Raw genomic sequence first — 24,581 nt, 5'->3', positions numbered from 1 at the left:
GATCTCGGCTCACTGCAAGCTCCGCCTCCTGGGTTCACGCCATTCTCCTGCCTCAGCCTCTCCGAGTAGCTGGGACTACAGGCGCCCGCCACCACGCCCAGCTAATTTTTTGTATTTTTAGTAGAGACGGGGTTTCACCATGGTCTCGATCGAGACTTTTTCATACTAATCCTACATAAAACTCAAGTCATTATATATTTATATAAGTTGTTTTTCAGTAAATTAGAAAATATTACTTTTTAATAAATAGGGACTTTATATATATAAGTGGAAGTATTTTACTTTGGACTTAGAAACACATTTTAAATAGCCTTTTTGTTACCAACACACTATTTTTTGTCTACATGGATTGGTTAGTTATAAAATCATTTTAGCATCATTAGCCTTGCTTGTCTTTTCCAGCTTACCTTTTGCTGCTTAATATTGAACTCTAGGAATCTTTTATCCAGTTTTTGAAGTGTCAGTATTTAACAGATTAGTAAATTCACATTTATGAAGTTTTACTGTATATTTAATGAAATGGCTACACACACAAACAGTGCATATTTAACTTGTTTTTCCCCTTCTACTAGAAATCTTTTAACCATTCAGTCAGAATTTGTTTTGTAGCAACAGTTGGCCTCAGAAGATTTTTTTTTCTCAGAAGAGGTTGAGCTGCTTTCAGAGATTTTGTTCATCTTCTGTAGAGTGTTAGACCACTTCAGTTTCACGTTTTCTGATGTTGTCCATCATACTTCTAAGAGGGTTGGGTTCACTTTTCAAGTCTTTCACGGTTTTGTTTTTTACACAGCAGCAGCAGTCAAGCACTTCATAAAGGAAAGCCAGCACCACTAAAGATACCACTGTAAATATAAATAAAAGCAGGATGACAAAGCAGGCAGTGTTCCAGTTGTCATGGAAAGGGTAAATTTTTTGAACTTGAAAACCAAGGTACTGATAAACAGAGGTAGTGGTTTCATTCCAGTGGCTGGAAGCCATTCTTAGAGATTCCACTTCTTATATTGCTCTTTTGAATCTATAAAAAAGGTAGAAAATGAATTTATGTAGCAAACTACAGATCTGTTAATTCAAATCTCAGTACTAAGATTTCGTAGTAAATTTGTATAGGCAACATGAATCTTCCTTAATTAATGCCTAAATGGTAGTTTTGAATTTTTTTGTGTATCTGGGCCAACATACTTAGCTGTACCCCGTTTTTTAATATATATTATTTGCTAGATGAATACGTATATTTAAGATTCAGGCCAGGCATGGTGGCTCACGCCTGTAATCCCAGCACTTTGGGAGAGTGAGGTGGGCAGATCACTTGAGCCCAGGAGTTCAAGATCAGCCTGGTCAACATGGTGAAACCCATCTCTACAAAACATAGAAAAATTAGCCAGGCATGGTGGTGGGCGCCTGTAGTCCCAGCTGCTTGGGAGGCTAAGCCAGGAAGATTGCTTGAGCCAGGGAGGCGCAGATTGTGGTGAGCCAAGATCGTGCCACTGCATTCTAGCCTGGACAATGGAAATGAAACTGTTTCTCAAAAAAAAAAAAAAAAATTCATATACCGAAATTAACTGCTAATGGAAGGGGAAAAGGCAGCTGAATTGGTTTAAAACTTGATTAAAGCAGTGGTCAGTGAGCTATTATCTACAAAAAAACCTTGGCATTTTAAGGTTATGTTCTTCAAACTGCCCCTGGAAAAGCTTTTATCATTAGCCTTGTGGATTCTTCTTACCTTTTTGGTTCAGTGTATTTCTGTCTCCTGTTTCCCCTTCTTTAAACTTCGATGACAGGTGATCTAAATCAGGAAATAGTGGCTGAGTGAAAAATAATAGAGAAAGAATAGCCAAATCATGCCAATTTTCAGAATGAGGATAATAAAATTTTAGGTTAGAGTGGTCTGTGAAGAGACCCTAATCTTGGGGTTATAAATGATAGTCTTAAGTGCTTCGTATACCTGAGTGACCCATAGACATAAATATTTTAAAAAACAGACAAATTCAACCCTCACAAAGGTATCAGTTATTAAATTATTCCATTTCACAAAAGAGGCTAGTGAGTTCAAGTTTCAGTATTCTTGAATTAAGTTTAGCTCTTGTTGATCTGGTACTTGTTAGCTCTTAAATGGGGACTATTAGAATCAAAGATTTGTTAGTATGGAACTATAGTAATGAGGAACTAAATTAGTTTTTACTATATTGATCTCTAACAAATATTTTAACATTTAGTTTTAAAAATTGTAAGATAACCTGTGCACTAAGAACATTTTGGAAAGAAGAAAAAATGTAGTTCTACTTCATTAATTTATCAGTTGTCATTCTGTACGCTTTTCCTTTACTACATAGTTGTAAACAGGATTTTATTTTTATAACAAATGTTTATTGATTACCTAATGTGTACCAAATATTTTTGTAAATTCTGGAGATACCTTGTGTATGAGAGTGTTTCATTTAATGAAAACTACAAAAGTAGTATGAACCCATGTACTTTTTTTTTTCTTTCTTACTAGCAGATGCAGGGCCTCAAAAATTGGGTTAAGACTTAGAATTATTCCTCTCCAAAGAAATCTTTAGTAAAAGGTGAGAGATTTATATGATCTGAAGAGAAACCAGAGTATCCCATGTACTGTTTTTTGTTTTTTTTTTGTTTTTTTTAGGCGGAGTCTCGCTCTGTTGCCCAGGCTGGGGTGCAGTGATGCAACCTCCGCCTCCCGGGTTCAAGTGATTCTCCTGCCTCAGCCTCCTGAGTAGCTGGGATTACAGGCATGCGCCACCACACCTGGCTAATTTTTGTATTTTTAGTAGAGGTGGGGGTTTCACCATGTTGGTCAGGCTGGTCTCGAACTCCTGACCTGGTGATCCACCTTCCTCGGCCTCCTAAAGTGCTGGGATTACAGGCGTGAGCCACTGCGGCTGGCCTCCCATGTACTTAAAATGCAACTTCATTCATCAACTCTTGGCCCATCTCTACCTGTACCCGTTTGCTTCCACCCCATTGGTTGTTTTAAAGCAAATTCAAGACATCATTCACCTAGAAATATTTCAATATATCTCTCCCAATGGTGAGGACTCTATTTTTAAACATAACCACAATATTATTGTCACACCCCAAACGCAAAGCCATAACAATATAATTCCTTAAATTTTTTTGTTTTCTTAATAAAAACTTTGGGGTTGATAAAATTATGTTTTCTAAGGTTTTTGTTTCCTTAGGTTTGCTTGATAAATCACTTCACCTCTCTGGATGTTCAATTGCTTCTTTGAGTTCAGGATCATGCAAAAATACACTGTCTGGAACAGAGATGTGTAACTTCCTGTGACATGACAGTTTTTTCAGACTATACCCAGCCTTTCAAAAATTACGCTTTTATCCTTTGCATTTTCTCTTCAGAGTACTTCTTACAGAAAGTAGGGATGCTACCTTGCACAATTCCAGGGAGCACCGTTCATATTGTGTTGTGGGGTGCCATTCATGTAGAATATGATGTAAGTGGTGCCCCTTGTATAATGTGAATATCCTAATAGGCTACCCCTTCAACCTCTGCCTTGTTGTTGCCTCTAGTTCTAATCACCATGCACACAAGTATTCAAGTAATTCATAGAAACTTATTTTTATTTTTTTGAGACAGAGTTTCACTCTGTCACCCAGGCTGGAGTGCCGTGGCGTGATCTCGGCTCACTGCAACCTCCCCCTCCCAGGTTCAAATGATTCTCCTGCCTCGGCCTCCTGAAGCAGCTGGGATTACAGGCGCCTGCCACCACGTGCAGCTATTTTTTTTTTTTTTTTTTTTTTGTATTTTAGTAGAGACGGGATTTCGCCATGTTGGCCAGGCTAGTCTTGAACTCTTGACCTCAGGTGATATACCCGCCTTGGTCTCCCAAAGTGCTGGGATTACAGGCGTGAGCCACCACTCCTGGCCAGAAACTTATTTAAATGGAGACAAAAGTTAGGTCCTCTTTGACCCAGCCTCTCCAATAGAGTAGTGTCGTGCATACATGGCCACACTCAGATGCCTTAAAAATGCTCAGCTTTTGGAGATCCTTTAAGATTTTTAGCACTGCCAAAATACAGATATTCCTGTGAGGGGTAGCACACATTATTACAGCTATTTTTACTTAAGTGTATGAGTTTCAGGTCATTTTTGAAGAACAGAGCTAATGAGAGGGAGAGGGAGAAGAACAGGCCTTTCGGGAAACTCAGGGCAGTGCACTTGTGTGGGTGGGCAAAGAGCAGAAGGAATTGCTTGGGGGTCTGTCCAATCACTTTACCTGGGCTAGTTGAGGATCACCCCAGCATTTATGGAAATAATCCTTAGACTTTCTGTTAAGGCCTTCCAGGTCGATCCCTTTTTAAAATCTGGACATTTCTTTTGAAGGCTTCTCTTCTAAACCTGGCATTAGAAGTAACTGTGAGGAGAAGGGTGATAGAGAAAAGACAGTAGAGAGAAGCAGTTCCTACATTCTACCTCTCAGATTAGTTTAATCTGCCTTATTGGTGAAGTTAATGTTAATTTAAAATGTTCACTATTGATTTAAGTAACATCATTATAGTAATTTTTTTTTTTTTTTTGAGGTGAAGTCTCACTTTCTTGCCCAGGCTGGAGTGCAGTGGTGCAATCTCGGCTCACTGCAACCTCTGCCTCCCGGTTTCAAGTGATTCTCCTGCCTCAGCCTCCCTGGTAGCTGGGATTACAGGCGTCCACCACCACACCTGGCTAATTTTTGTATTTTTAGTAGAGACGAGTTTCACCATGTTGGCCAGGCTGGTCTCAAGCCCCTGACCTCATGTGATTTACCCATGTGAGCCACCACGCCTGGACTTATAGCAATTTTAAATAAATTAAAAGCGCCACTCAGTTGTGTCTCCTAAATATAACGTCCTTTAGTGTTTTTCTTCTAGAAATTGGCTATATAAATCTATAACTTGTGCCTAGTTGAAATTATACTGAAGTCATTACTTTGTATTTTAATTTATTATGAGTAGGCCCTTTTTGTTTGTATTGACTTTTGGGGGAGAAGTTATAAAGACTAAGTTGCCATTTCAAAATGGAATTTTAGAATGGGCCGGGCGTGGTGGCTCACACTTGTAATCCCAGCACTTTGGTTGGCTGAGGTGGGCAGATCACCTGAGGTCAGGAGTTCGAGACCAGCCTGACCAACATGGAGAAACCCCGTCTCTACTAAAAATACAAAATTAGCCGGGCATGGTTGCGCATGCCTGTAATCTCAGCTACTTGGGAGGCTGAGACAGGAGAATCACTTGAATCCGGTAGGCGGAGGTTGCGGTGAGCCAAGATCGTGCCATTGCACTCCAGCATGGGCAACAAGAGTGAAACTCCCATCTCCAAAAAAAAAAAAAAAAAGAGATATCTCATCTACTTTTGAGATACAAGTGAACTGCTTAAAATATTTTTGGGTCCCCTTACCTCAAAAATAAATAGAAAGAGGCAGTCAGGAAAGCAGACAGATACATAACTAAATTCAGTTATTTGAGGTTTAACTTGTATCCATTAATGAGCTATTCTTCTGGTTAAATTAATATAGTTTATTCACACAATTGAATCATAGGTAACTGAGTTTTAGGAAAGATATTTAGGATATGTTCTTAAGTGAAAAGAACAAGGTGTAGGATAGTATATATAGGAAAAGGGAAAATATATACTGTTGTTTGCTTGTATCTGCCCAGAAATCTTGGAAAGACCTACAAGAAATTAATCACAATGATGGTGTGGATGGGGATTCATAGGGAGAAGAGTGAGGCACAAGGATATGTTTGAGGCTTCTTAACCTGTACCTTGTGTTCTTTCGTTTTTTCAACCATTTGAATATATTATTTATTTGAAACCAAAATAAATAATCTATTTTAAAAGGAGAAATAAAAAGCACTATTCATTATTCTTGGCTCTCTTAAAAGTCTATTGTTAGCCAACAATATGGATTAGTATGGAGTAACCATTCTTTTATTCCTGCTTATGGAGTAGTATGGAGTAACCATTCTTTTATTCCTTTCCTTTTTTTTTTTTTTTTTTTTAGCTTTTCTCCTTTAATTCAAAAAGATAAAATCCCTTTGTGCTTTCAAAATTTAACACATCTAGTTAAATCTGCTATCAATATTGACTTATTTAATGCACTCTAATACAAAACGTTAGCCTAATAAAACTTCTAAAGTGCTGCTCAGTATTCCTTTGCTTTCTTAATAAACTTACTTTCACTTAAAAAAAGCCTGTTGTTTATGTATCTGTTTAATACATTTATTGAGTATTCTGGATTCCAAAAAATTCAAATTGGGTTTAGGAAACACTGTCATTTTTGTTAGACTGTATGCTTTATTCACACATAAAAATGCTTTTAATAATTATGCTTGGCTGGGCGCCGTGGCTTATGCCTTAACCCACACACTTTGGGAGGCTGAGGCAGGAGGATCACTTGAGCCCAGGAGTTTGTTTTTGGTTTGAGACAGAGTCTCGTTCTGTCACCCAGGCTGGAGTGCAGTGGCACAATCTTGACTCACTGCAACCTCTGCCTCCTGGTTCAAGTGATTCTCCTGCCTCAACCTCCCGAATAGTTGGGATTACAGGTGTGTACCATCACGCCCAGCTAATTTTTGTATTTTTAGTAGACATGGGGTTTCACCATGTTGGCCAGGGTAGTCTTGAACTCCTGACCTCAGGTGATCCACCCACCTTGGCTTCCCAAAAGTGCTGGGATTACGGGCATGAGCCACCACTCCTGGCCAAGCCCAGGAGTTTGAGACCAGCCTGGGCAATGTGAGGAGGCCCTGTCTCTTCAAAAATAAAAATTAGCTGGGCATGATAGCCTGCGCCTGTAGTCTCAGCTACTTGGGAGGCTCAGGTGGGGGTATAGCTTGAGCCTAGGAGGTTAAGGTTGCAGTGAGCTGTGATTTCTCCCTTGCACTCCAGCCTGGATGATAGAGTGAGACCCTGTCTCAAAAAAACCAAAACAAAACAAATTACACTTGTAATAATACCATAGGTAACACCACAGGCCACCTCCAAAGGCACTTACATGCTTTGCTGGAAGTGTCTAAGCAGTTTAAGAAAGTGTATAGGTCAGGTTTATGTTGTAAATGATGATGATTTGTCTTGTGAGTGTATTGATAACCGAGCGGCTCAAAACATTCATTGTTTGTTAGCTTCTGGGCATCTCTGGAAAAAGTAAACACTGTAATATGGAGTCATTTTTCACCTTAAATTTAGTGTGGCATGTTCTTTCAAAGTGTGGTAGAGCTCTAGTAACTTTTGATGTTTAGGGTAAAGGCTAAATCTTACTTTCATGGATTAGGCATAACTAAGCATGCAGAAAGAAATATACCATTAGGCCTGTAATCCTAGCACTCTGGGGGGCCGAGGCGGGCAGATCACCTGAGGTCATAAGTTCAAGACTGGCCTGACCAACATGGCGAAACTCCGTCTCTGCTAAAAACACAAAAGTTAGCCAGTTGTGGTGGCGGGCGTGTGTAATCCCAGTTTCTCAGGAAGCCAAGGCAGGAGAATCTCATGAACCTGGGCGGCAGAGGTCGCAGTGAGCCAAGATTGCGCCACTGCACTCTAGCCTGGGCGATAGAGTGAGACTCCGTCTCGCCACCAAAAAAGAGAAATATGTCATTAGGATTTTCTCCTATCCTGCGACTTAGTTTTGAAATTAAAATATAAGTTTATGTTAAGCAAATTCCTGTAAACATTCTTTATGAAAAGCAAGAGAAAATGGTGTATATAAAAAAAAGTAAAACAGTCTTTTTCTGGACTTCCCTACCCATGCCTTAAAGTTTGATTACAGGAATGGGGAGTTTTAAAGTAAATCACATAATTTTTTTTAGCGTATGTGTTTTAGTTTTATGTTAATTTTGGTATGTTTACTCCCATTTCCAAAGGCCTCAGTGGAGTGTTGATGGGGATGGGGCTTGGAACTGTTCTGGAACCTTTGGGTTGCCAGATGAGAATAAAGTTATGCTTTTGCTGTATTTATGGTAAAAGCCTTTGAATTGAATTCTCAGGTGCTTTTAAGCATATCACTTTGAAATATGATCAATTAATCCTAATAGCCTGTAAATATAGAGCAACTCACTTAATTTAAGCTCTGGAACTTAGGCCATGTCTCCAGTCAGTTTGGTGAAACAGCAATGAGCCTCCATCTGTGCTAACAATAGACATATTCCAAGCAAAATGCAGGCTGATGATAGAGTGTTAAAACAGTGTGGGTGGTAGGGGTTTCTGTTTACAGTTTACCTGAAATTTGAGTTGTAAGTTAACTGTTTTATTTGACAAAGTTATTTTTATTTTATCTGAGACTTCTGTTTGGTGCTTCTGTACTTTCTGTAGCAAGCACAAATGGTTTCTAGGTAATTAACCCCACTGTGCTGAACCTGGACAGATCTAGTATCTTATTACAGCAGCCTTTGGGTTTTGCAGTGGATACTTTGCTCAGGCTAGCTGAATGCCGACTAAGAAAAGGAATGGAAATTATGAAGAAAAAAAAACCCTTTAAAGATTAAATAAACTTACCAGCAAGGTAAAAGGACAGAAGCTGGCTCTTTAGGTCAGATATAGTATGTATCCTGGAGTTCTAACATCTAGTAAATAACTAAATGTTCATGCTTGAATAGTATAAAATTAGGAATTTGGTCAGCAGTTAATACTAATTTTTAATAGACATGAACGATTGCTCTGAGCCACGAAGATAATCTTGTTACCTAGAAAGGTACTTACTCTCCTTTCTTAACCAGTTCTTCTTAGGACATATTTTTATTTTAAAATGCAGTTTATCAAAAGGACTTACTTTGTATTTATTTTGAGGATCAGTTTAAGAATGACTTTAACATTATATTTAAATGGTGTGATAAATTGATATAAAAAATGAGAGGCTATTTAAGAAGGTTTTTGTTTAATAGCGTGACTTTATATTACGAGAGAGAAATTTCACAGTGAAGAATTATTTTAATTAAATGTTAAGGAAGTCTGAAGCTGTGTAAATTATCTGTTCAGTGTAGTATAATGCAGCCCATATAGTGATACCTTTTATGATCTTTTATATAAAAATTAAAATTGTGATAATTTCTTGGCATTCTCTGCATCTACATTCAAAGTAAAATAAAAATAATTTTGAACTATTTTCTCATATTCTGAAAAATATAACAAACTTTCTTATAAGTAACTATTTTTTTAGCAGCCAATATCATTTGCACATAGAATCAGAAAGCTTTAGTCTGGAATTCGCTTTTGATCTGGGTTTTTCTTTAAGAAAAATCCTTTGTTAAGACAGACCAAACTGCAGAAATGAAATCGCTCAGAGAAAATGAAATTAGCAAGTAACCAGTTAAAATAAAAAGCTATGGTTTACTCTAAGGTCTGGATATAGATCAGGTTCATGTAAAATGTAATGAATTTTCCATTAAGGCACAGATGGTAAGGGTGCTTATCAAATAGCACAAGGCAGTCTTCATATTTTCATAATAAAATCCTACCAAGCAATGAAACGAATACATTGCTTTTTCTTGATATTTAGTAGGAGCAAAGCTTTCTGGTTGATTTTTCAGGGTAAAATATTTTCCTATTGCATCATAAGGACATGTACCACTAAATAAAAAAGATCGTATAAACCTACCTCTTGTCTGAGAGGATGCTGTTGAAGCGATGGTATCGTCTGTTTGTAATGCAGTCTAGTGCACAGCCAAGATGGAGCTGTGCTTCTATTGGTTGAACCACAATGGAGCTGACAGTTTCCTCTATATTCATTTGCATTAAGTCTTGCCACCCTTAAGAGTAAATCATTCATAAACTTGAATAGAGCTGTCTGGGGTATCAACTGTCATCCCTTCTCCTTTATTTTTTTGTTCTTAAGCTAAATTCCTATATAGGAATTTGTGAGTTACTAACAAATTGATGATTCTTTAGTGTTTCATTATAAAATTTCAGATCCTTCAGTGAATACTTCAGTGCTAGGGCTGGAAGATAATGTCGGGAAAGGTAGTAACCTAGGAAACAAACAGTCCAGGTTTGCCAGCCTGATATTTCCTTCAGGAAGTGTGCATAAAATCTTATAAATTTTTCTTTTCTTGTTCCTCCTTTTCTTTCATTACTTGTTCCATATAAAATTTTTGCTCTCTGGAAGTGATTATTTCCATGTGGTGGTTTGATTTGGGAGGAATTATGAAGGAAAATAATTGGCTTTTAGCTCTGCAAGTTGGAAGAGGGCTTGTTTAGGTAAATACACTACCTGCATTCAAAAAATAGTCTCAAAACGTAAATGGCAAAGTGATCTCCAGGATGGCTCTTTAGAGACAGAGTATTTTTAGTTACTGCGTATTATTTAGAGTTATGGTCTAAGCACAACAGAATGAAGGTTTTTAATTATGGGAGTGGCTGTTACAACAGCAGCAGACTAGGTACATGCTATGTAGACTTCTTTTTTAAAATTATAGATGAAGGCTGAGAGCGGTGGCCCATACCTGTAATCCCAGCACTTTGAGAGGCTGAGTTGGGTGGATCACAGGGTCAGGAGTTCAAGACCAGCCTGGCCAAGATGGTGAAACCCCATCTTTACTAAAACTACAAAAATTAGCCAGGCACGGTGGCAGTCACCTGTAATCCCAGCTACTCAGGAGGTTGAGGCAGGAGAATTGCTTGAACCCGAATGGCAGAGGTTGCAGTGAGTTGAGATTGCACCACTGCTCTCCAGCCTGGGCGACAGAGTGAGATTCCATCTCAAATAAAATAAAATAAATAAAATAAAATTATAGATGAATTGGTACATTAGTTTCTGGGGCTATAAAGGAATGCATGGAAATATCTGAATTATAGTCATTCATTCAACAAATATTTATTGAGTGTTTACTAAGCTTGACATTGAGTTATTAGTAGATGCTAGAGACATAAGCGTCATGTCTCATAAGCACAACTGTATGTGATTCATAATTGGCCATTTGTGTGGTGTTTGTCCTTAACACATTGTCATCTCTTTTTTCATGGTCTTCCCAGTTGTTTATACAGTTGCGTGGGGTAATCTTAATATTATTTTACTAAATTTAAACAAGGAAGCATTAAATGTGCAGTCACAGATTTCTGTACTTTGACAAAATGGCCAGTTTCAGATGGAATAATCTGTGTAAAGGCTGTTTATCACACGGTTTACACTGGATTTGAGTCTATACTCTGCTGGTTACTACCCTCAATTTTATTATATTTAAAAGGGGACAGTAATACTTACTAAGTTGGATTTTTGGGAGGGATTACATATGAATATTTACCATGGTGTTTAGCAGATAATAAATATTGGTTACTTTTATTACAGATGTGCTGAACACCTTGGGAAAATGAACTACGTAGGTAATATTTCATAATTGAAACAGTGAATCGAAAAGCACCTGTAAGGCATTGTTTTTTTTTTTTTTAATTTTGAGACGGAGTCTCACTCTGTCGCCAGGCTGTAGTGCAGTGGCACTATCTCGGCTCACTGCAACCTCCAACTCTCTGGTTCAAGTGATTCTCCCAAATAGCTGAGACTACAGGCACGTGCCATTATGCCCAGCTAATTTTTGTATTTTTGGTAGAGACGGGGTTTCACCATGTTGGCCAGGATGGTCTCGATTTCCTGACCTCATGATCTGCCCACCTGGGCCTCCCAACTGTAAGGCATTCTTAATGTTATTGTTACTTTTGGAAACGTGGTAGACTGCAGTGTGCCAATTAATTAAGATTGTAACAAAGTTAGTTTTAAAGGAAAATTGCATATGAAGTTTCATTTTAGTCTCAAAAAAGCATACTCAATAAAGACTTCACTAATCTCAAAGGAGTATTATATTGCCATCTAGAAGCTGTTCTTTTGGATCTCTGACAATTGTTACATTTGACTTGTGGTTGTTCTAATGCAATCTTTTGTTTAAATTATTATTAGCAACTTCGTGCCAGAGATTGGTTCTCCTCTCCCCTTTTACTTAACCTCTCTCTTTGTGGATCAGCCACATGGGAACTTTATAATATCTGATCTCATGCCTTGCTAATAGAATGTGTACTTCTAAAATGTTTTTCTAGTATTTATGATGGATTTTTTACTGTTCCTGGTTATGACTAATGGAATGCATTTGTGATGCAATGGTGACATTAGGGTTTCTGCTTGTAAGAATGCAACAAAATGATAGATGTTCTGAAACAAATGATCTTTCGTACAGGTTTTTCCACACCAGATAGAGAAGGAGAGGGGGGTGTTTTTCAAAGTGGGTGGGCAGTGCTGTGATGCTTTTTAAAATAAGCATCCATGTTCATGCAGTGGCAGTGCCTATGGCTTTTTATTCCTAATTTATCTGTAAAGTTTACTTTAAAATAATTGTGATGTCTTTTTTCTATTTCTATTAATTCCTATTTTTTTGGTCTTAAATTAGTAAGCAGAAATTGATGTAAAAAGTGGTATATTGAACTTTTCATCCCTCAGAAGTAATCCACTCCTTGTGTTAGCTTTATGGATGGGATTGAGATTTGTATTGTTTCCTTGTTTAATAAACTGTACTTCTGATTATGGAGTGAGTCTAATCAGAATTAAGAAGGAGATAAAGGAGAAAGGGGCCCAGTGCAGTAGCTCACACCTATAACCCCAGCACTTTGGGAGGCTGAGATGGGTGAATCTCTTGAGTCCAGGAGTTTGAGAGCAGCCTGGGCAACATGGCGAAACACCATCTCTACAAAAAGTTAAAAAATTAGCCAGGCATGGTGGTGTGCACCAGTAGTCCCAGCCTCTCAGAAGGCTGAGGTGGGAGAATCACCTGAGCCTGGGAAGTTGAGGGTTTGGTGAGCTGTGATTGTGCCATTGAACTCCAGCCTGGGCAATGGGAATGCGACCCTGTCTCAAAAAATATAATAAAAAAGAATGTGATAATGTCATAAAGATACTTATAAAAGAATTGTGTTTTGGTGTTATTTGTACTTTGTTTCTACCCTTAGTGAGAAAATTGGTAGTTTAATGGATATACTCAAAGATTTTGTATTTTTCACCAGAATTTTATGGGGTAGAATATACTAGATGAAAAACTCAAGAAATATGTTACCAGCATTAAAATTATCTTAGCTGCTCAAGAGTCATAATCACACATAATATGACGATGTTATTTTGAACTTCATTTACAGATCATAGCAATGGATCATTTAACTTGAAAGCTCTGTCAGGAAGCTCTGGATATAAGTTTGGTGTTCTTGCTAAGATTGTGAATTACATGAAGGTAAGTACTTTTCTCAAATAGCAAAAGTCCTATTTAACTTTTTGGCAAAAGAAGGAGATTAGGGTTTTCAGAAGTTAAATTTCTGTATACATCAAAATTTATCAAAATTGTACATTTTTAGTATGTGCAGTTTATTGTAGGCCAATTATACCTCAAGCCTTTTACATTGTATTAATTTGGCATTGTGGCAAGTTACCAAAGCATATTTAATCTGCATTAACTCAAGGGTACAATTTAAGCTCACCATTTCACTTAATAAGAGTGTGCCTAGGCAGTAGGTATATCACCTCTTAATGAATACAGGCTGGCAAAACCAGTGAGAGGATGTGATTGATTTTTCAGGATATTACTTCCATTGATATGAGAAGTAAAAAGTACATAGTTCGGGCAGATGATGGTGATGGCTTCTCTGCATCTTGGAGGAGAAAATTAGACATTTACTGAAAGTCTTAGAAAAACATTGACTCATAAAAGAATTAGAATTTAATGTTTGATGGAAGATTTAGTATTTTTTGAATACTAAGTTTTGATCATATAAGATTTTGGCTTTACTTTGAATCTTTTTTTTCTCTCTTTTTTTTTTTTTTTGAGACAGTCTTGCTCCGTGACCCAAGCTGGAGTGCAGTGGCACGATAGTTGCTCACTGCAGCCTTGAACTCCTGTGGTCAAGCGATCCTCCTGCCTCAGCCTCCCAAGTAGCTGGGACTACAGGCATGCACCACCATGCCTGGCTAATTTTCTTATTTTTAGATGAGACGAAGTCTCACTGTGTTGCCCAGGCTGGTCTCGAACTCCTAAGCTCACGTGATTTTCCCACCTCGGCCTCCCAAAGGGTTTGGCTTTCAGGCATGAGCCACTATGCCCAACCAAGACTTTGAATCTTAATTAAATTTATTAAAGCGGGATTTCATTTTTAGCTAAGATGGCTAAGTAATTTCAAATTTGCTCCCTTCTTCTGCCAAACTCTTATTCACAATTAGTTACTAGTTGCATCTCTTGAAAAAGACAGTACTGTATTTGTTATTTTAATTTCATCCATCTACTGGTTAAAATATAAATCAGATTTTTAACTGTGCCAAGGCCTTTCTTTTGTAATTTAATAGACTTAGTGTCTAGCTGAGTCTAAATTCTGTGGTTTGTATTTTAGTTATAGTATAAATATGTTAGTATATAACTCCCCATTATTAAATAATGTATTTTGACACTTAAGTGTTCACCATTCATTCATTTCATCCATTTATTCCCCCACATGGTAAGCAGTTATGAAAATTTATTGGCTATTTAGGGCACTAATGGTGGGAATACCCAGAAAAAAATGCACACCCTCAGGGCTGTCACTCTGTTGAGGGAGACTGACATTTAAGTGTCATGTTTTTGCTACTCAGTTAATATGGTCTTCACTTCCCTATGTGGCTTACTTATAACTTTGTCTGTCTTAGAACAGTGAACTTCAGAATTTTTACTTGTGTTCCCTACAGTTTGAAAAACTGTGTACCCCTTTGTACATATTTAAGTTGATAACTACACTCTTTTAGCAAAGTTTAAATAGTGGCACTATTCAAGCAAAAATTTAAATGATGACCAGAAATACGGAATTTCTGGCATATTGTATTTCAATAAAATACATCACTTTTAAATTTATCTAATGGAATCTAAATGTCATTATTTAAAAGTATAAAAACAAACTCCCTTAATGATTGGGAATTTTAATTATTTTTTCTTTGAATATTTATGTCCCATCTGTTACTCCCTTTGAATTTTATCCAAATGTTATGTATTTTTATCTTTCAAATCATTTATTGATCATCTATCAAGCTTTTCTGCCACAATATGTAAATAAATTGAAATACAAATAGAAATTTAAAATGTTTTTTCCTATGACCATAAAGCTCTAAGTGTTAAAAATAACTTACAGTTTGAGTTATTTTTACAATTATTATTGGTGCACAGTTGATTAGAATAACATACATAGATTAAAATTTTGATTAAATTCACTTTGTATCAGAAATTTATTCTTGAATGAAATGAATGCAACTGTCTTCTCTCTTCCTTCATTAGTTCTTCTGTTTGGCAAATCTGTTCGTGTTTTGAGATTTTGTAGATTTTAAGTGCTTAGACATAAATGTTCAAATACAGAAGTTAATTCTAATGGAAATTTTGTGATATCAAAGTCTTCCAAGTTATATGTCAAAAATCACTAGTGATTTTATCAAGCATCCATTAGTTAATACTTCTGTTAGGTCCTCCTTCAGTTTTATTGAAAGCAAAAGAATGGAAACCACCCAACTTGCCAAAGGATTTATTACCTAGTTCTTAACCATTTATTTTCTTAGCTTCTAGGAAGCATATCAAAAAGGCTTTCACAAGACTTATCAAATGTCTTATATCAGTTCCCCTCCCTCCCTTCATAGGTACTTTGTTTAAAATCTGATATATTCAGAAGCAGTTGAGAAAATAGAAATACTGTTAATTTTAATATAGCTTTGCTAATTTTTATTACAATTGTTTTATGTGTTTAAAATATATTTTTGTGAAAACCTTTAGTATGAAGGTTTAGCTTATTCAATTTTTAGAAAATATCTCCTTGTTAACAAAGCCAGTCTCCATTGTCAAACCAACTAGCCATAACAAACTTGCTTTGAATCATAAAATTTTCCTCTATTTTAAATTTCAAATAAATAGATTACCGGATATTTTGGATAATATGAAAACCACTGAGGAATAAATTATGGAATGCATACTAAAAGATACTGCTAAGGTATTTGAGATGAAAATTATATGACTCAAAAAGAATTACAGTAATTTGTCAATTTTTAGAATAATGTAAACATTTCTGTGCTGCTTGTCATGTTAGATTAAAAATTAAGTAAGTTAAAATATGAAGCAAGGGATATGATAAAATTTGTGTTATTCCTTTATTCCTTTATTTATTTATTTATTTTTGAGACAGGGTCTTACTCTGTCACCTAGGCTAGAGTGCATTGGCACCATCCTGGCTCACTGGAGCCTCGATCTCCTAGCCTCAAGTGATCCTCCCACCTCAACCTCCCAAGTAACTGGGACTACAGGCACGTGCCACCATGTCTAGCTAGTTTTTGTATTTTTTTTGTAGAGACAGGGTCTCTCGGTGTTGCCCAGGTTGGTCTTGAACTCCTGGGCCCAGGGTGATCTGCCTGCCTCGGCCTCCTGAAGTGCTGGGATTACAGGCGTGAGCCACTAGACCTGGCCTGTTACTCCTTTTTAAATGTGTGTTCGTGTGTCTTCTGATCTCTGATCTCAGCTATTAGGTATAAATAGAAGGGAATGAATCAGAAATAACCTTACATTTTTATTTGGGTAATTAATGAAAGAGATACCTACTGCTTAAAACTACTCAGTATGACAGCTAGCATATCTTATTTTTTGTCAGTAGAAGGTAGAAATATTAAACTGTTGAAAAACTATAATGAGAATTGACTAATTAGAATAAAACTTTAATGATATGATTTGACAAAACAGATTTTAACTACCGTATTGAGTAATGCACACTCAATCTAAAGTAATTTCTATACAGCTTTTATCTGTGGCTTTTATATAGCACAATTTGAATGACTTGGCAGTCCTAGAAAGTATTTCTTTTATATTTAAAGGAATCAGCCTCCCTAATTGATATTGTTCCAGCTCTCTAAATATGCTTTTTCTTCAAGCTAATAAATATTCAGGGAATGAGTTTTGAGAATTACTTATATTTAAATTCTCGGCCTAGCACAGTGGCTCACACCTGTATTCTCAGTGCTTTGGGAGGCTGAGGCAGGTGGATCACTTGAGTTTGAGACCAGCCTGGCCAACATGGTGAAACGCCGTCTCTACTAAAAATACAAAAAAAAAGTAGCCAGGTGTGTTGGCACATGCCTGTAACCCCAGCTACTTGAGAGGCTGAGAATCACATGAGCCTGGGAGGTGGAAGTTGCAGTGAGCCAAGATTGCACCACTGTACTCCAGCCTGGGTGACACATTGAGACCTTGTAGCTAATAAAAAAATAAGAATTATTGAATAAAATATTTCTTCTTATCTATTTTTTTTAACCAGTGTTCTCTTTGCATTACTTTTATTATACTGTCCCTTAAAAGCAATGCGTTCTTGGACAATACTGAGTGGAGATGGAGGTGTCGGGGGAATGGTTGTTAAAGGAAACTTTAAACAATTGCTCACAGATTATGATATATTAGAATGTTCCAGCAGGGGCCAAAATATTTTAAATTCTTTGAAAAATACGTGACTGGAAAAGACAAGCCCAGTAATGGATAGTTTACGGCACCTCAGTTATCATTCATGAATGCTTCCCTGAAACCATTTTTTTGGCTTGTCTGTTTGTTTGGGTCCCTGGAGTTTATTATTCCTTCAGGCTCTGCATCATAAATTCTGAATGGAGGTGAGATTTGTACTTTTTCATGGCAGGGGGAGCTGGAAGGTAAAGAGGAGAAGGGCTTATTTTGAAAGGGAAGAAGTACATGTGGAAGGTATCTGTAAACAGATTCTTGGAAAGTCTCCCACTGTCTCTTGTGTACCTTTAGAAAGAAAGCAAAAGAAAGACAACAGAAATGCTCCTTATAGTTTATTCATTTAATAGGGAAACTGTTTAATTGCTTAATAAGAATGATTTAGAAACTATGTGGAAAAAGTTCCAGGGGAGGCATTAGATAAGTACAGTGAGATTTATAGCAGATAGTCATAACTTTGGACAAAGTACTAAATAGATGAAAGGTGGATACAGTAACTTCAGAGTCATAATACTGAGGACATGCAGTGGAGGGGACAAACTGCCCACCTCATCTCACCAGCTCCTGAGATGGTTACTGTGATACCATAGCTCAGTAATTTACGTTGGAACAGTAACTGAGACATCAAAAAAGATTAAATTATGTTCAGTGACCTGGTTAAGATTAAAGAGGAACTTTATGGTTTATTTTAGGAAGATTTTTACAGAAATAGTTAATGTAAAACAAATTTTATTGCTTAAAGGAGTAAGTTTTAAAAGCACTCCAAGTTATCTCGAAAATCCCCTTAGGATGCCTCTTCGTATGAGACAGTACTTTAATTCTCAGATGACAAATTAAGTGTGTACTTTATTTTTGATAAAATGATTTTTCTCTTGATTTCAGCATTATTCCTTATGTCTCAGTTATGTAAAACACTGTGTTGAAAAATCTGGGTTAATTTGGCTTATTCTAGCTTAGTATTTCTCCAGTGTCATTCTCTAGCCAGCAGTATCAGCATCACCTGGGAACTTGTTAGAAATGCAAATTCTTGGGACCCTTTCCAGACCTATTGAATTTGAAACTCTGGGAGTATAGCTCAACAGTCTTTTTTTTTTTTTTTTTTTTTTTTTTTTTTGAGATGGAATCTTGCTCTGTCACCCGGGCGGGAGTGCAGTGGTGCGATCTTGGCTCATTGCAAGCTCCGCCTCCTGGGTTCACGCCATTCTCCTGCCTCAGCCTCCCGAGGAGCTGGGACTACAGGCGCCTGCCACCACGCCTGGCTAATTTTTTTGTATTTTTTTGGTAGAGACGGGGTTTCACTGTGTTAGCCAGGATGGTCTTTATCTGCCCGCCTCAGCCTCCCAAACTGCTGGGATTACAGGCGTGAGCAAAGGTCTGTTTTTAAAAAAGCCCTTCAAGTGATTGTGATACATGCTGAAGTTTGAGAACCACTGGCCTAGCTTCTGTCTGAATTACTTCCGACAATTATTTTTGAATTTAGAAACTCTGGAGTCCATAGACATTAAATGACTGGCTCATAGACACAGTTCTGGTCCATAGTAGGACTGGGTCAAGAATATGGATCTGTTTCCAGTTTTAAATAAAGTATTTAAATTATATGACAGTGTCTCTACTAAATACAGGTATAAAATTTTTTTTAAATATATGAACAAATTTAATCTGTTCAAATATAAGATATGAATATATATGTCCATAGATCTGATAATACATTGTGATGGAGTAAAGTTTAGGAATGTATGAGTGGTTAATATTTGAAAATTAATTAGTGTAAGTTATATTAACAAAATAAAGAAAAATCATGATCTCTCAGTGGCTATAGAAAAAGTTGCTGGTAAAATTTTTTTTTTTTTTTGAGACGGAGTCTCACTCTCTTGCCCAGGCTGGAGTGCAGTGGTGCTGTCTCAGCTTACCGCAACCTCCGCCTCCTGGGTTCAAGCGATTCTCCTGCCTCAGCCTCCCAAGTAGCCGGGATTACAGGCGTGTGCCACCACATCCGGCTAATTTTTTGTATTTTTAGTAGAGACGGGGTTTCACCGTGTTAGCCAGGATGGTCTTGATCTCCTAACCTCGTGATCTGCCTGCCTCAGCCTCCCAAAGTGCTGGGATTACAGGCATGAGCCACCATGCCTGGCCTCTGGTAAAATTTAATACCAATTTATGATAAAAACTTGTAGCAAATTAGTAGAGGCAAAGTTCCTCAGTGCAATAGAGCAGCCTTTCTCAATCTTCTTACTCTGGAGGAACCCTTGAAATAATTTTCAGGTCTCAGAGAACCCATGCAAAGAATTGCCATACCTCTGAGTTCACGTATATTAACCTAATCAGTAAGCTGTGGATATGATAAGTTAATAATAATTGTCAGTGCTCTTTTGACAGGAGAATATTTTTGTTTTTGCATTTATTTCGCCCAACTTATTAGCCTGCTCTTTTTGTGTGTGGTTGCTCCCTACTCCCCAGAAAGGATCTCCACTCTTGTGCAAGTCAGTAGTATAGGCAGAGGAAACCTCAGTTTTTTTCTTTTTTAAAATTTTCTACTTGATTTCTTTTTTCACCTGATCAAAGTAGGCAACTTACTTGTTCTCAGTTGGGCAGAAGCTTGGGATAAGAAAGGAACCTTTACCCAGGTTCACATTTGTGTTGAAAGAGGGGGAAAGTATTGTTTAATTTTGTGTTTTAGTTCTTCCAGGTGGTTTTCGAGAATGCTTCAGAGTTGCTGGTATCCTTCCTCATTTTCAAGCCCAAACAGCGTTACAAGACTTCTTTTGCCACATGATTTTTCCTGAGATTCAGTTTTCCTTTGAAATCCAAATGTCTTGTCACTTGAAGTCAAAACATTTTTTTCTAAACTTGTTCAACTGGTTCATATTATTTTAAAAAGTCTGCTAAGAGGCTAGCTCCTGCAGTCACTCTTCATCTTCAAAGCACTCAGTAAAGGATGGCCTACTATTTTCTTGAAAGTACTTCTGTAATTCAGCTTTCAGCTTTCAGCTTCAGTGTTCTGTTGAGAATACCTCCTCTGCTAAGCCACTGGATTTCTGTATGTAGCAAGAGATTTAGGTGCTCAAGTATACTGGTCTATGTTTAATAAAGCAAATCATTTTTAAACATCATTCAAGACTTTTTTTAAATAGTGATGAGGTCTCGCTGTGTTGCCAGGCTGGTCTTAAACTCCTGGCCTCAAGCAGTCCTCGTGTGTTGGTCTCCCAAAGTGCTGGGATTATAGGTGTGCGCCACTGCACCTGGCCCATTCGAGACATCTTAAATTTCATTTCCAAGGATTTTTGATGCTAGTACCTCTCTGAAAAAAACAATGTCCTGAGTTTTTTTTTTTTGTTTTTTTTTTTTTAAACAAGAGAGGTAAAACCTTGCCATGAGCCAGTCACTAATGGGGAACATCACTGTAGATGCCAACGCAGTTTCTTTAAGATGGACTTCTTGTTTACAGATATGAAGACACCACATTGAAAATGTCATGGCCTTTGTTTATGGTAGTATTTTTGCAGCACAAAAATTTTTCTTGAAATTCAGCATTGTTTAAAAAAATTTACAAGACATATATAGTGAAATATGTTGGTTTGTCAGCCTGGATAAACAAGCTGTTTGTCAGTTTACTAAACCTCTTAGCATCATGTGACATGTCATCAATTTGTCAACTTACACTGTTTGAGAGTGGAGCCTTTTCAGTTTCTCATGCTGTGCATTTTACTCACTGTCATTTAACATGCTGACATGATTAGGTTCCCATCAGTGGTGTGATTCTACCCCCATACCCCCTTTTTAGACAATAAATTCTGCTACTAATAACATGCTTTATGAGCTCTTTCACTGAATGTGATTTAAAAACAAAAACAAAAATGAAGAGCTTTACTCTGAGATTCCTTGACTTGTCCAGTAGCTGTGATTTCTATTTCAGTGATTTTTCAGTTTTGCTGGAGTCATAAATTGTTTGCCACAGATGCTGCACAATGGAATAGGACTCTTTGGATTACTAACCTAGTGAAGTTCATTGATAAGTAGTTTTCACTGTAGTGGTAGGCTATTCTCTCTCTCTTGCTGCACTGGTGCAGTAAAATGACCCAGAAGATTATGGTTCTTTATTACTTGCCTTATTAGAATTGTTCTGGGCCTAGGTTTGGAATTCTCTTCTCTCATCATACTGGACTGTCAGACATGTTTATAAGACATAGATGCTAATATGTTACAAAACTAAAGGGAATAGTAACTGAGAAAGTTGCAAAAAATATGAAAACTTCACAATACATTTTACTTTTTTTTTCTTTTTTGAGACGGAGTCTCGCTCTGTCATCAGGATGGAGTGCAATGGCGCGATCTCGGCTCACTGCAACCTCCGTCTCTCAGGTTCAAGCGATTCTCCTGCTTCAGCCTCCCAAGTAGCTGGGACTACAGGCGTGTGCCACCACGCCCGGCTAAATTTTGTATTTTTAGTAGAGACGGGGTTTCACCATATTGGCCAGGATGGTCTCGATCTCTTGACCTTGTGATCTGCCCACCTTGGCCTCCAAAGTGGTGGGATTACAGGTGTGAGCCACTACGCCTGGCTACGTTTTACTTTTATTGCTACATAATCCATGGTTTGCAACATTTCAGAGTGGTGAGAGGCAGTTGACTCTTGGTGTGTAAAAATTCCTTGTTTAGAATGAATGTTTTCCTTAGATTTTCTGTTATACCAGTAGAGTTTATTTGGTCCTATAAGTCAGTGGCACTGTGTGAAGGAAGGTTGGAGGATGTAATTTGGGAAGGGAGCTGCTGACATTGTCTGCCTACTATGCTTTTGTTTGTGCCATATAGAGCTTACCAATTATCAGTGGCCTAACTGCCCCTATTGCATCAAAAACGGATAGTGGCAGGCTGGGCACGGTGCCTCACACCTGTAATCCTAGCACTTTGGGAGGCTGAGGCAGGTGGGTGACTTGAGGTCAGAAGTTTGAGACCAGCCTGACCAACATGGCAAAACCCCATCTCTACTAAAAATACAAAAATTACCTGGGTGTGATGGCGCATGCCTGTAGTCCCAGCTACTCGGGAGGCTGAGGCACAGGAATCGTTTGAACCCTGGAGGTGGAGGTTGCAGTGAGCCGAGATCGTGCCACTGTGCTCCTGCCTGGGCAACAGAGTGAGACTCTGTCCCTTAAAAAAAAAAAAAAAAAAAAAAACAGGCCGGGCGCGGTGGCTCACGCTTGTAATCCCAGCACTTTGGGAGGCCGAGGCGGGCGGATCACGAGGTCAGGAGATCGAGACCATGGTGAAACCCTGTCTCTACTAAAAATACAAAAAAATTAGCCAGGCGTGGTGGCGGGCGCCTGTAGTCCCAGCTACTGGGAGAGGCTAAGGCAGGAGAATAGCGTGAACCCGGGAGGCGGAGCTTGCAGTGAGCCGAGATCGCACCACTGCACTCCAGCCTGGGCGACAGAGCGAGACTCTGTCTCAAAAAACAGAAAACAAAAACGACAGATAGTGCCCTCAGCAAAGTGAACATAGCCCTACTTGCACACTACCACATGGTGCTAACAGATTCTTTATGAAACCATTAGTTTGGCTCTTCAGTAGTTGCCTGTTACTGTGAGCACCAGCATCACATGGTGTGAGAAATTTTAAAAATGTTTATTTTTTAAAATCATGATTTCTTGTGGAACCCTAGGGTTTTGTGGAATGCTGGTTGAGAAACCCAGTGGTAAGAGGGTAACTGTGAAAACCTAGATTTCACCCTGGGATGCAAGGCTGGTTCAACATATGCAAATCAATAAACGTAATCCAGCATATAAACAGAACCAAAGGAAAAAACCACATGATTATCTCAATAAATGCAGAAAGGGCCTTTGACAAAATTCAACAGCCCTTCATGCTAAAAACTCAATAAATTAGGTATTGATGGGACATATCTAAAAATAATAAGAGCTATTTATGACAAACCCACAGCCAGTATCATACTGAATGGGCAAAAACTGGAAGCATTTCCTTTGAAAACTGGCACAAGACAGGGATGCCCTCTCTCACCACTCCTATTCACCATAGTGTTGGAAGTTCTGGCCAGGGCAATCAGGCAGGAGAAAGAAATAAAGGGTATTCAATTAGGAAAAGAGGAAGTCAAATTGTCCCTGTTTGCAGATGACATGATTGTATATTTAGAAAACCCCATCGTCGCAGCCCAAAATCTCCTTAAGCTGATAAGCAGCTTCAGCAAAGTCTCAGGATACAAAATCAATATGCAAAAATCACAAGCATTCTTGTACACCAATCACAAACAGAGAGCCAAATCATGAGTGAACTCCCATTCACAATTGCTTCAAAGAGAATAAAATACCTAGGAATCCAACTTACAAGGGATATGAAGGACCTCTTCAAGGAGAACTACAAACCACTACTCAATGAAATAAAAGAGGATACAAACAAATGGAAGAACATTCCCTTCTCATGGATAGGAAGAATCAGTATCGTGAAAATGGCCATACTGCCCAAGGTAATTTATAGATTCAATGCCATCCCCATCAAGCTACCAATGACTTTCTTCACAGAATTGGAAAAAACTACTTTAAAGTTCATATGGAACCAAAAAAGAGCCCGCATTGTGAAGTCAATCCTAAGCCAAAAGAACAAAGCCGGAGGCGTCACACTACCTGACTTCAAACTATACTACAAGGCTACAGTAACCAAAACAGCATGGTACTGGTACCAAAACAGAGATATAGACCAATGGAACAGAACAGAGCCCTCAGAAATAATACTACACATCTACAACTATCTGATCTTTGACAAACCTGACAAAAACAAGAAATGGGGAAAGGATTCCCTATTCAACAAATGGTCCTGGGAGTACTGGCTAGCCATATGTAGAAAGCTGAAACTGGATCCCTTCCTTACACCTTATACAAAAATTAATTCAAGATGGATTAAAGACTTACATGTTAGACCTAAAACCATAAAAACCCTAGAAGAAAACCTAGGCAATACCATTCAGGACATAGGCATGGGCAAGGACTTCATGTCTAAAACACCAAAAGCAATGGCAACAAAAGCCAAACTTGACAAATGGGATCTAATTAAACTAAAGAGCTTCTGCACAGCAAAAGAAACTACCATCAGAGTGAACAGGC

The 24,581-nt window shown here is 37.9% G+C and overlaps 2 protein-coding genes and 1 non-coding gene across 7 annotated transcripts in view; 1 reads left to right on the top strand and 2 right to left on the bottom strand.

Annotated features, from left to right (window-relative positions):
* Nucleotides 1-24,581, top strand: part of GTF2E2 (general transcription factor IIE subunit 2) — a 91,337-nt gene that overhangs the window by 12,674 nt on the left and 54,082 nt on the right. Inside the window, exon 3 of the mRNA XM_055295883.2 lies at nt 13,118-13,209. Coding sequence (XP_055151858.1) covers nt 13,118-13,209 — 92 coding nt within the window. The remainder of the gene's footprint in view (nt 1-13,117; nt 13,210-24,581) is intronic.
* SMIM18 (small integral membrane protein 18) lies at nt 490-9,665 on the bottom strand. Of its 5 annotated transcripts, none has more exons than XM_055295894.1 (4): nt 9,606-9,664; nt 4,254-4,391; nt 1,721-1,802; nt 691-1,015 (listed from the first exon to the last, which is right to left on the bottom strand). In XM_055295894.1, the coding sequence occupies exon 4, from the start codon at nt 976-978 to the stop codon at nt 691-693; it is 288 nt and encodes a 95-aa protein (XP_055151869.1). In that variant the 5' UTR covers nt 979-1,015; nt 1,721-1,802; nt 4,254-4,391; nt 9,606-9,664. The 5 variants fall into 5 exon arrangements, with proteins under 5 accessions (XP_055151866.1, XP_055151869.1, XP_063466977.1 ...); XM_063610907.1 differs by having other exon boundaries at nt 1,721-1,783; XM_055295893.1 differs by having other exon boundaries at nt 4,254-4,375; nt 9,606-9,659.
* Nucleotides 2,485-2,602, bottom strand: LOC129492474 (U5 spliceosomal RNA). The gene has a single exon (XR_008660901.1). It is a non-coding gene; the product is annotated as a U5 spliceosomal RNA (small nuclear RNA).

The sequence above is a fragment of the Symphalangus syndactylus genome, chromosome 10 (genome assembly GCF_028878055.3).
Source record: "Symphalangus syndactylus isolate Jambi chromosome 10, NHGRI_mSymSyn1-v2.1_pri, whole genome shotgun sequence".
NCBI lineage: Eukaryota > Metazoa > Chordata > Mammalia > Primates > Hylobatidae > Symphalangus > Symphalangus syndactylus.
Note: the sequence above shows the minus strand (reverse complement) of the source record. Positions and strands in the feature narration are given on the sequence as shown.

Bases quoted from the DNA above. Each gene is read 5' to 3' on its own strand.
- SMIM18 (XM_055295891.2), bottom strand. From the start codon at position 978: ATGGCTTCCAGCCACTGGAATGAAACCACTACCTCTGTTTATCAGTAC.